The 12,191-nt window shown below is 36.9% G+C and overlaps 1 protein-coding gene across 2 annotated transcripts; it reads right to left on the reverse strand.

The window, feature by feature from the left end:
- Positions 1 to 1,129: 1,129 nt before the first annotated feature.
- On the reverse strand, positions 1,130 to 12,184 carry NUSAP1 (nucleolar and spindle associated protein 1). 2 transcript variants are annotated; one of them, XM_054066553.1, is made up of 11 exons: positions 12,013 to 12,184; positions 11,444 to 11,509; positions 10,210 to 10,401; positions 8,987 to 9,161; positions 7,133 to 7,222; positions 6,375 to 6,487; positions 5,244 to 5,431; positions 3,568 to 3,755; positions 2,429 to 2,539; positions 1,748 to 1,859; positions 1,130 to 1,266 (listed from the first exon to the last, which is right to left on the reverse strand). In XM_054066553.1, exons 1-11 carry the CDS (start codon positions 12,103 to 12,105, stop codon positions 1,179 to 1,181), a joined length of 1,416 nt encoding a protein of 471 aa, XP_053922528.1. In that variant the 5' UTR covers positions 12,106 to 12,184; the 3' UTR covers positions 1,130 to 1,178. The 2 variants fall into 2 exon arrangements, with proteins under 2 accessions (XP_053922528.1, XP_053922529.1); XM_054066554.1 differs by lacking the exon at positions 12,013 to 12,184 and having other exon boundaries at positions 10,210 to 10,435; positions 11,444 to 11,491.
- Between the last annotated feature and the right edge of the window lie 7 nt (positions 12,185 to 12,191).

Raw genomic sequence — 12,191 nt, forward strand, 5'->3', positions numbered from 1 at the left:
TTCCTCTTGCATGGAAGTAAATCACTTAAGAACAAGAGGGGTGATGGTTATCATTTATCAAGATACCAGAACAAATACACTTTCATAAAGTAGTTGGCAGGCTAATTAGTGAAGTAAACTCATCACAAAAGGAGACACTGAGTTGTAAATACAACTGTGAACATAACTAGTTCTACACTAAGGAGGCAGTTTTACATTGTACACTAGGTGAAATGGCCAGTGCTAAACAAGATGTATACAAAATATTTATTAAGTTAAGTTTTTTAAAAATAGATTGTTCTTGACAGTTCATCCTTTATTTGATAGGACAGTAAATTCACTGAAATAATGATTATTTCATCTGACATCAAACTCCTAAATTAGCTTTCCTGTTTCGTCTATAACAGATCCAGACCGCTTTTCTATGCATTTTTTTCACAAATACTAACAGCTTTTAAATCTAAGGTAGTGAATTAACTAAACACTACTGTAACCTCTTTTAATTAAGCATGATAGAGAGGAAAAGCAGAACAATATCAGTAACACCTGCTATTTACCATAGAAAGAAACAAAATGACCTTAACTGTTCAAAGCATACAGTTTGGTCATTTGTAAAGCCACTTCTCAGTTTTGACTTTTTCAAAGAAGGGTATCGTATAATGAAGTTATGCTGGAAGCTTTTAGTTTTCCAGAGAGCTTGCATATTTTTAATTATCATGGAAATTCCCTACTACTTCATAGGCCTGTAATTAGAAACGCTGAACACTTGCTGTAAGTTACAGAATGTAAGAACTGATTTGGAGAATAGAGCACTCAGACATCTCTAACTCTTGTAATTTACCAGTTTGAAGCTTGTGATCTAAAGTGTGCATTCTAGTGGTGACATGCATTCTCGTGAAGAAATCCACCCCAAGTTGCATGGAGGCTTCTTGAGCATCTTTTTTCCACTTAATTTAACTAAAAGATGTTAAAGGAGAAAATGTAAGATGTTATTAAGCAATCATAGGTGTTTGAAGTTCATAAAAGTTAGACCTCTCATCTCATTGGAGATGATCACGAAAACATTACAATTGGATGCACTTTAAGGTCTCCTTCAATGCTCTCTGGATTCCACTATCAGCAACCACACACAGACAGCAAAAATATTTACATGACAGGAACAGTATTTACAGTGGTTTCTTCAACATTTCTTATTCCTCCTAATGTACAGGTAGTCGTCTAAGCTTTTCGAGAGCCTGAGCCTTTTTCTTTTTTCTCTCTTGCTCATGTTTCTCACGCCTTTCTTCCCTGAAGGGGAAAACAAAGAAAGACAGACCATATCAATTCATATTAAAAGGTAGAGACAAGCAACTAGAGGAATCTGAAGCTGGCCAACGCTTACCACCTATTTAACCAGACTGCTGCATTTGCCATGGGCAGAGGGAACAGTTCATTTTGGACTGAATCCAAACACTCATGCAGCTACTTCTACTTGGACATACAGGTCTAATATTCAAGGTAACAACAACTCCATATTCGTAGCTTCCTCCAAGGTGAAGGTAAATCTCCAAATGGTAGAATGGATAGCTTTCACAGAAAAAAAGTCTATCACATTCAGAGCTGCTCTCTTTGTTGGCCTTCCTGATAATTACACAGACTATTGGAGGCAAAAATTGCTTTAATATAAGAGTATTCTTTCCTGAACTGCATATTTAGATCTTAAAAAGACAGATGAGCCATCATATTATTTTAAATAACATGATTCATAAAAAGTTAATAGTGTACTAACCTTGTCTGGAGAGGCGGCTGTTTGTAATCATTCTTACGTGAAGAGATGTTGCTGCAAACGGACTTATTTAGGACGGTATTTTCTTTAAATTCTCCCCAAGGCTTTAGTCGTCCTATAGTTTAGGAGCAAAGAGAGAGACTATTGAATTACTAGTTTAGTAATTGTATGATTAACTTCTTGTTGTGAATGTCATACTAGCTAGCCTGTTTTTTGCTGGTTGATTTAAAGATTAAATGCCTCTTCAGCTGTATTGTAGGGAACAGGCTGGCAAACCAAATAAGTAGTTTTTCTGTAAGTAATAACAGGAGACTGTAGGTACAAGTTGATGCTCACCACACCAAGTTCAGCTTCTTACACAATAGTACACTACTTGTAAAAGAGCAGCCTCATTTTGTAAAGGAATCTCTCGTATTTCCCAAACATACATTTAATGGAATAAAAGAATATTTATTCTTATACTTATGGGCTTTTGGTTATAAAGACTTATTCTTCAGTAGGGGGGCTTTTAAAGCATCTATTCCATAGAAACGTAACAATGACTGAGTGGGAACCCAGGGTGAAAGGGAAAGGGACAGGAAGAGAGACTCAAACTTTGCTACCATAGTTTGTATGAATGTGTTAATTTAACAGCAATTCAGTGTAAGAAAGATAACTAACACAAACTGCACAGGATCACAGTACCTTTATGTGGCTGATACCGAAGCGGCCTTGAGAGACTTGCTTTGAGATCAAATACCTTCTTTGCACTTGTGGGTTCTGCAGGACGAGCTGTGAACTTGAAGGGGGTGGTGACTACAAAAGGCATCAAGATGTCATATTCAGTTATAGTGGCAAAACCATCACTGTACATCTTGTACACTGCAAGCTGGCAGTGAAGTGCCAATGAAGACCAATTACAACTATCAAGGCAGAAAAGCCATTAAATGCTACCATCTGCTATCACTAAAGACAGAACTGCACAAACACAGTTCACTTGAAATGGGGAGTTTTCAGGTCTGGAGAGGGCAAGAGTTGTAGACTATTATCCTTTTTGCTCCCATTATGCTATGCTACAGCATATAGAGGTAGCTCCGTGTATTTTTCTAGTCCTTCAGAGCAAATTGTGTTTCCTAGTCTCTATGCTTATTTTGAAGCAAGTGGATTTTCATATTTTAAAAAAGCAGCATTCTTCCAAAACACATGAGCTTCTGATAAGCAGCTTTTCTTTCCTCTAACAAACATTAACATTGTCACATATGAAGACAGGCAACTCTAGATTCTTGACCTGTGCTAATGTACCTTTGATGCTAGCGTGTGAACTGTTAAATAGCAGAGCTGTGCTGCTGCAGAGATCATTAGTAACCAAAAGACTTCTGCTCTTGCTTACAGGGCTTTAGCTCCCAAGTTAATTAGGGAGGCCGATAACAACAGGTTGTCCTAAAACACAGTTAGAACCCTGGTGAATACCAGTTCCATAAGGAGAATGAGACTTCCGAGAAGGCATCAGGAACTCTTCTCACCACAGACAGGGTCACCCTTTACCTGTTATATGAATCTTTTGCTACATAGTCCCAAAAGATCTAGAATGTTTTCCCTCTCCCTACATCCTATAATAGTCTTTCCTGTAGGTAGGTATCCTATCTTTCAGTCTTAGAACCTAACCATTTTAGCCAAAACACTGGAAACCAAACTGAATAATGAAACTACTGCAGCTTCTAAAAAAAAAATCAGTCTTTAGAGAATAAAATTAAAACCTGAGTCTACGTGACATTAGTTTATAAGAAATTTATACAATAATTCAATAAGACAAAAGTCTTGATCTGAAAAAGCCAAGCATTTACCATCCACTTGATTTTTTGATGCAGACATATCATTATTTTTTGCATTTTCCATGTAGTTTTTCTGATTTATTAGTTTGCAGCTCTTCTGACTTTCAGTTGTACAGATGTCCCTCAAGTATGGAGACATTCTGGATGGAGTCTTGGTAAGAGAGCGTTTGTGCTCATTATCTTTTGTGGCTTCCGAGAACCTGAAAATTTTAACAAATATTAAGACAAAACTAGTCACCTATAAGGAATGGCAGCAATGCAACAAAATACAGAATATTCTGTGTTCTGCCTCTCTTACAGGTAGAAAGTTTTATGGTGTGTAAGAAGTTTGCAGCTTATGCATGAACTGCACTAAAAATACATCTGGTGGCAGTTTCCAAGCTATGACCCATCATCAACAGCAATAAGTACTATTGGGAATTACAAAGAACTGACTTGTTATTCTAGAGAGCAAATATTTCTGGATGTACTCATCAACAGACATTATTTACTTTAGATTTGGATTCTGTAGTTAAACATTCTATGAAAATACATTTAATTTGAAAATTCAAATTAAGAAAAACTAGAAGAAAATAAACTAAGACAACTCTCAGGACTCAAAGGTCTACAAGAAGAAGATGGAAATTTTAGTCAAAACACACAAGTTACTTGCATACCAAGACACACATGTGTTGTATGTATGTATATACATGCATTTTCAGTGTGTGTACATATATATATAAAAACATAGGATAGACAATTCAAAGTCTTGCATGAAGTAATAGCCTTGTGATAAGGTATTGGGAATAAGCTGAAAGCCTGTGAGATGTGGATAGACAGTGAGTAAACGTTGAAGAAATATGTTTTGAGGACTAGCAAGTTTATGGATGAAGCGCAGCCTGCAAGATCTGCCTCAGCACATCTTTCGATGAATGAAAGCAAATGCGCAAAGTGTTCTTTTGGTTTACATATTGCTGAAGAATCAAGTAGGGCTGTAGTGAAGACAAAGATCATCCAATGGGGCATCAGAGACAGAAGGAATATTGTTTTCATTTGTTGTTAACTATTGAAATCAAAGATAGCACTTTCAAGCAGAAATAAAACCAGTAAGATTATGAGGTTGATTTTACAAGGAACCTGTACTCTCGACCTTTGAAAAAAAACACATTCAAATTCATATTGAGTACAAACTCATCTATCTAGCAATTCATCATTACTTTCTGGTGACAGAAAGTAGTCAATCGTAAGTCAATCTGCTTACAGTAGTGAATCACAAGATGAGCGTAGAGATAATGGAAAGACAGTACCCAAAAAACTCCTAAATGCCAGTCCATTGCAAAATTCCACTGGAGTACTGCACACAGTTCTGGTTATGTAATCACAAAGATAAATTATTTCAGATAAAAAAGACTCGCCTGACAAAATGGAAAAATAACACAGTTGGAGAAGAAAAATAAATTGTTGGTTTAGCAAAATGAAAAGCAAGGTTCCTCTGCCATCAGACACCAAAAGGAAGAATCAAGATTGTAATAGCACAGTAATGCTTAAATCAGCCACAAAGCTAGACTGAAAGTTAGTAATCAGAATTATTCTCATGTAGTTCATCTGTGAAATAGAAGTAACGCAGTCAACTCACAGTCAGTATTGACTACTTCATGTGTATCATTATACCAAATTGCTCACTGGAAGTTTTGGGTTGTTCTTTTTACCTGACATTCATTTTGGTTGTTGAAAGGACAGAAGGATTAAATGAAGATTTCTTAGATAAAATACTCCGATTAGCAGTGTTCACAGAGCCATGTGGCGAGTGCCGAAGGTTATTAGGAGTGGACATGGCAGAGAATCTACCTCTCTCTGGATTTGGGCTGAACAAAATTGTTTTGCCACCGGTTTGTTTCTAGGAAAAAGCAAATCACAAGTTAGCACACACTGCTAAAAATTTATCAGAAAAGCAGCTAAGATGCAGGGAAAACACTAAGTGAATCAGAACCATAGTCTCAATTTTTCACCCTCTTTTCTTTAAGAGCGTAATTTAACTGTAAGTACTTTTATTACTGTTAAACTGATCTGAAAACATATAGCTTAGATTGTTATCTGGAGTGCCTTTTTCTGATGCTTTTAAGAGCTTCAATTTTTTGGCCAGCACCTGCCAAAACTGATTTGTTTTCAGTACACACTTACACACTGTACACCACAGAAAAGAAATATGCAGTGTTCAGGAGTTTCATTGTTACTGTTTTGATATGTCCATTGGCACAGTCATTCATATAGTCACTGGTACATTACTGTCACTTTTCCAAGGTCTGCCATGCTCTGAAAGAGGCCCTGTTTGCAACTGTCACCCACACAAGTGTGAAATAAAAAAAAAAAACTGAAAACTGGGGCTGAGAACAACATATATTACATGTATTTTAAAGGAGAGTCACACAGTCATTGGATGATGGTTCTTGAGGCACAAAAGAGGAACTTAATATTTAATTCCTGCTTTTTGAAAAGTAACCCATCCTCTTGGTTAAGTAGCACAGCAATCCAGAGCTGTAAACAGAAGGTCTAGGAGTTCCTTCACAAAAGTAATTGTGAAAATTTTTTTTCCCAAAACAAGTTATTTGTTGGTTCCTATAACTACTTAAAACCATACACTGCTGAAAAACTTATATAATTACACAAGTTATATACAAATAATTCTATATAGCTGGTTATATAGGGGTGCAGTTAAGTTCCACCTATCATAACATTCCAGTGACATAGACACAACCAGCTACCTACTGCTCTGAAGAGACTCTATAGACTTTTACAGGAATACAGGAACAAAGGATATATCCTCCTGCGTTATCCCCTACCCTGACTTTGCCAAGAGAACTGCTGCAGTTATCAATCTTCTTTTTCTTCCTCTCAACGTAGTCAGCAATAGATTCCATTTTCTCAAAGTGAGCCTCATGCATCTTTTTAAAGTCTAAGAAGTTCCAGAAATAAGAAGAGTCACATATCTGATAAGCTCTTAAGGAAATTTACTACTTAATAAAAGAATGGTGTAATATCTATTGTTATGGCCTCAAAGAAAATATGATGTAGCCCTCTAAAGACTATGTATACACAGGTAACCAAACAGTACAAAGTAGAATCTACTTCACCAGCTGCGTAGCCAGATACCCGGTGCATGCTCCAAAAAATTCTGCAGTTAAAGAAAAATATAAATACTTCCAAATTTTTAAACTGAAACACACAAAGTGGTGAAAATGAGCTAACACATAGTAATACAGCACAACAGTAGTATTTATAAAGTGACAATTAAAACAAGCAGGAGTCCTGCATGTTTCCCTGTTCTTTGTTGCTTTGAAAACTGTGAATGCACTTTACATTGAGAAGACTTTGAAGTGTTTGATAAAGAAGTTCTTCAGCATACATGCAAACCATGAGTTTACAAGTTGGAAGATATACCTTAAAATGCAGCATTTCAGATTTTTGTTTGCTTGCTTTTTAAAGAGAACAAGATATCTTCTTCAAGCAAAAATAGATATTTGGTTTGTAAAAGCTGTAAGTCAAGTACCCCTCACACGCAGGCAACACATCTATTTCTAAAGATGGTAAGTTATCTTACTTGGTGTAGTAGCTTTTATTCCTCTTTTCCCAGGCCTAGACACGCTGCCTAGGTATAAAGGGATCTTCCCTCCTGCATGAGGAGCATCACCTGATATAGCAAGATTAGGTAAAATTGTTAGAGCTCCTGGAAAATATTTTCATTACATTACAACCTTTTTTAAAATGCTTGTTCCAAAACACACCTTATTTCTCAAAGTGGCCATAGGTTTTGAGAAATAAAAACATCAACTGGAATAGGCGTCCCAAGTCTCCCAAAAGCCTTTTAAATTGTACATCAGCAGCAACATGTCTTGACAAACAACAAGCTCAGCATGAACCTTACAGTCATGCTAGGTTATTTTCTTTCAATAGTAAAGTATTTTACAGGGGAAATTAACATGAGAACTGTGCTTACAGTAAGCAAAATCAACTTCAAATTCAGAGGTCTTGATCTGCTTTTTAAATGTTGATAAGAAGAAATACCTTCTGGCAAGCTTTTATGCCACTGCCTTATATACATATACAGTAGTCTTTTTATCATCTCTGCTCCCAGGTACAGCATTAAGCGCATCACATTTTGGTGATTAATTTCATTTTATTAAGAAATACTAAGTATTAAGTAAATACTTCACATTGAGTTCAGTATTTGCATATCAAAACTAAAAACTTGCTTCTCTGTTAATTCACACCCCCTTTAAAGTAAACTTGGATGACCTCAATACGTTGGAAAAAAAAAAAATCTTCCCCGGAAGCAAATAATGGGAAATTGTTGAGAACAACTGTCAGAAATAAAATTTTCAACACTGAATGCAGACATAGTATTTTTCAATCACACAGCTCTTGCTGTTTGAAATTACTGAAGAAAAAAAAAAAAGTAAAAACCCAACTGACCAAACAAAAAGACACAACAGAAAGCAGGACAAATACTTATAATTGCAGTCATGGGAAGAGATAAGTACTGTGTCAACTACCATTAGGAGGAGTGCTGCCTCAACCACTACATATTTTATTGCTTCTGTTTTTAAAAGAACTTTCATTGAAAATCCTCATTTTCTAAATCAGTTTCAAAACTAGATGGCCTCCAATAAGAATGTCCTTGTAAATTCTACTGAACTGCAAGAATATCCATAATACAGCTCAAGTATTATGTACACTTGTTCTCATAGAAGCAAATAAAGGTATGTATCTTATTTGACAGAGCTACAGTATTAATAAATTATGAAACTGGACAGACTAATTTCTTGGCATCAGCTGCATGCACAAAGGAGGGAGAAATGAATTCTTATTTTCAGGGGCACCATGTTTGAAGGTCTCAAACAGCCACAGGGTAGAAAAAATGACCTACTGTATCACAGCTATAGATGAGCAGTTTAAACACATTGATAAAGAATTACATCTGGATGTTCTTTTCTACTAATTTTACTCCTGGGAAGAAAACTACAAAAACTGTTCATGTATAGAAAAAGAAAATATGAAGCATAATAAAGGAAGCTCTGCCCTTCTCGACACTTTAAGGAATCAAGTAGCATCTCAGGGGTATTCCAAAAGGCTTTGATCCTAAGCAAAGTGTGGGACTCAAATACACTTGGGCCTTCAATAATTCCTTCACCAAAACCATCAGGTCTAGAGTTCTGAAGTCAAATCCAGCAGAATTCCTACGTCACAGAATTTATGATATTTTATTGTGGATTTATGTTACAATACGTTAAACAAACAAGTACTTAACCCCAAAAGACACTTCCCCCTGACCCAGTACCTCCAAATAAGGCACTTTTCACCAGACATGCCGCAAAAACCTTTGCGGACAGTAAAAAAAAAAAAGGTGCATGGTAAAAATACTAAGCTTATTTTTTTTTTTAAATTCTCTACTTACATTCATGTTCACTGCTTATTGTAGAAGTCTTATCTGGTTGCTCTTTCTGACCAGTACGCATCCTTGGATCCTCAAGGGCTCTCTTTTTAGCTACAAGTTCCTCATTTTGGAATAATTTCTGTCCTTTTTCATTATCATCCCGAGGCACTTTGTTTTCTTTCATTTCCAAATGTTCCTGCAGTTTAAAAATACTTAATTTAAATAGGTTGTTCTGAGTGGATATAAAGGAAGGTGGTTGTTCTCAGTACAGTCAGTGGAATAGGTTGCCCTGGGAGGCTATGCAGCCTCCATCCTCAGTGGTTTTCAATATCAGCTTAAAGAAAACCTTAAGCATTGTGGTCTAACCTCATAGTTGACTCTGCTTTGATCAGCAGATTGGGCAAGGGACTTTCTGAAGTCCAACATGAATTAACCCATGAAATATTTACCCTGTTATTTCACAAATAGATCTGTATTAGAAAGCTTTTACATGCATAGCTCTAAAATTTTAGTATCAAAATATCTTTATGATGATCCCCGATTATTTGCAAATAAAAATAAATTCACTAGCTATATTGCTTTTCACTACTTTAGACACTTGTACAGTAACCACAGCTACCTAATACTAACAGAGTAACACTCCTCTTCCCATTTCAGTAAAAGTATTTCAGAGTTCTTAGCTCACCCATTACTTGCATCTAATTCTAAAGGAAAGTAATTCTATCCCCATCTCGCCTTGAGACTTTCCCTCCCTTAGTCAAACAACCCATGAATAAAGAACCAACTGAGAGGAGTAGGAATTGTGAGGTTTAGGCAATCATTCAACTCCTGTTATTTTTCTTCTATATACAGAAAATGAAAACAGCCTCATTTTAGACAAATTCTGAGACTAGTCTAATATTAAGCATACTATGATGAACTAATGAAAGCAGTCTTACATTCAGATGAAGTGTTGGGAATTGTGTATTTCTTCGAAAAATTTAATTTCCTCAAAATAATGATTAACAAGGAATTTCTGTTCATTATGGAACAGCACAGTCAAGACAGACAAAATCAGTGCTACAAAGTACAGAACAACAGCACCAGAATGTTTGCACACAAAGTTTTTATATACATGTGCACACAGACACAGATATATATCTAAAAACTGTATACCATCTGATAAATGGTGGTAGAACAAATCAAGTGTTTAAACTATGTTTGCAGGAAGGGGGTTCAGCCAGCCCACAAGACCAAGCAATCACCTCTTTCTTGTCAGAAGGCGCTGTGTTTTCTCCAGTGGTATTAGCTTCCTCGTTGGAGTTCTTTCTTTTTCTGGTTATCTTCTTTTCTTTACCATGTCTTTTTGTAATAAAACACACTGAATCAGGCATAATTTCCTCCCGATTGCTCAGTTCATCCAATTCAATGGAAGCAGATGCACTTTTTTCAGAGTCCTGTACCAGAGAAATACTATGACGTGGAACATATCTGGAACAAACAAATCAGATACTCCAAAGAGACAGTTTCAATTTTATTATTGGAAAAAGTATTTGACATAGTAGAAAAGCAGTAGCATGCCACTTAGTAGCGTAGTAATCAAGAAATTGGCAATATCTGGATTTCCCTAAACATCAAAGCTCATTGTTTGAAGACTTTAAAAATAAGTCCTATAGATGTTTTGTTATATAGTGTTTTAGTAACATTAGAAAAACTAAGACTTAAGTATCTAAAAATCTGACTTGCATGATGTGGTGACCCTCTAGATTCGTACATTTCTGTGGAATACTCTCCACTAAAAAAAACAGAGCCCCCATTCTTTGCTCATTAAAATTAAACTGGCAAGGATTATACCAATTCCTCGAATCTTTAAAGATTTTAAAGGAAGCACTTATAGGGATATATATTTTAGAAAAAGCAGATCCAAATTTACTTTCTATGAAAAACATAATATGTACTGCCGTACCCAAAAAAACAATTCAGCTTGCAGAAAACTTTTTTTTAGTTAAGTAGTAATGCATTAAGAGATGAATAAAGGAAATATCGCAACTGTATCACTTTCATTACACTGACATTTTAAGTAAATTGTAGTAGATGCAAAGTGTTTTCTGATGAGCATCTAGTCCCTTTCATCTAGGCATACAAAATGAATTAAAAAAATTTTATATTTGGTACTGACTAGAATCAGGAACTAAAGAGGCAAAAATTAAGATTCCTTCTGTACTGATGCTGAAAATTACATTGTTGATTTTGGCAGCTGAAAGAAAATCACCTTTGGGTAATATAAGAAATGGCTTCAAAACTAAAATTAGCATATCTGTTTCTATCAGTACATGACTGCATTAAACTAAAGGTACTCTTAAGGAAAAAAGTATCTTTATTATAGTTATAGAATCATGTTATAGTTCATGTCATGGAAAAAAGCAACCTTATGTATATGTACTGCTCTACGAGTTATGTTAGATATCTCTTAAAAACTCTAGCTGATTTATCACTTACTACGGTATTTTCGTTTTCTTGCATTTTTTCAAAATGTTGCTTCAGTGCATTCAACAGTTTGTTTGCCTGGAGAGAAAGCAAAACAACACATGAAGCAAATACTGTACTAAGCCATCAACCAAAAAAATACTGTATTATACCATCGTGTAAAGAGATAAACAGAGCATTTCCTGGAGCCAGTGGAATAAGACTTGCCCAAAGATTCATTCAGGTCAGTCAAATTCTAGAAAGTAGTTAAGTCTGCAGGTAAATATGTAGTATGTTCTCCACCGAGAACAGGGACATTGTGGGGGGAGGTGCTGCGGGACACTGAGAGAGGGCGGGAGGGGGGGGTTGCGGTGAGGGACATTACGGGGGTGGAAAGGGGCTGCGGGACACTGAGTGCGGGGGGGGGGGGGGGGGGCTGCGGGACACTATGGGGGAAAGGAGCTGCAGGACACTACAGAGAAGGGAGCTGTGGGCTTCCACAGCGGAAGCGGCCTCCCCGCAGCTCCCAGACAGACCCTAGGGAAAGCGAGGTCCGGAGCCGCTCTCGAGGCCGGGGAACCCCTCTCCCGTCATCGCCTCACCCGCAGGTTAGCCTTCAGGCCGGCGGCCTTCGCCATCTGCTGTAGCTCCGCGTACTTGAGCGACTCGAGCTGCGGACGCGCAGGAGGCGCCATGTCGACCCCACCGTCTCCAACCGCCACAGCCTCAAGCCCAACCGCCGCCGCGCGCCCCACGTTCGAACGCTCCAGCCGCGCCTCCC

The sequence above is a fragment of the Cuculus canorus genome, chromosome 5 (assembly GCF_017976375.1).
Source record: "Cuculus canorus isolate bCucCan1 chromosome 5, bCucCan1.pri, whole genome shotgun sequence".
Taxonomy (NCBI): domain Eukaryota; kingdom Metazoa; phylum Chordata; class Aves; order Cuculiformes; family Cuculidae; genus Cuculus; species Cuculus canorus.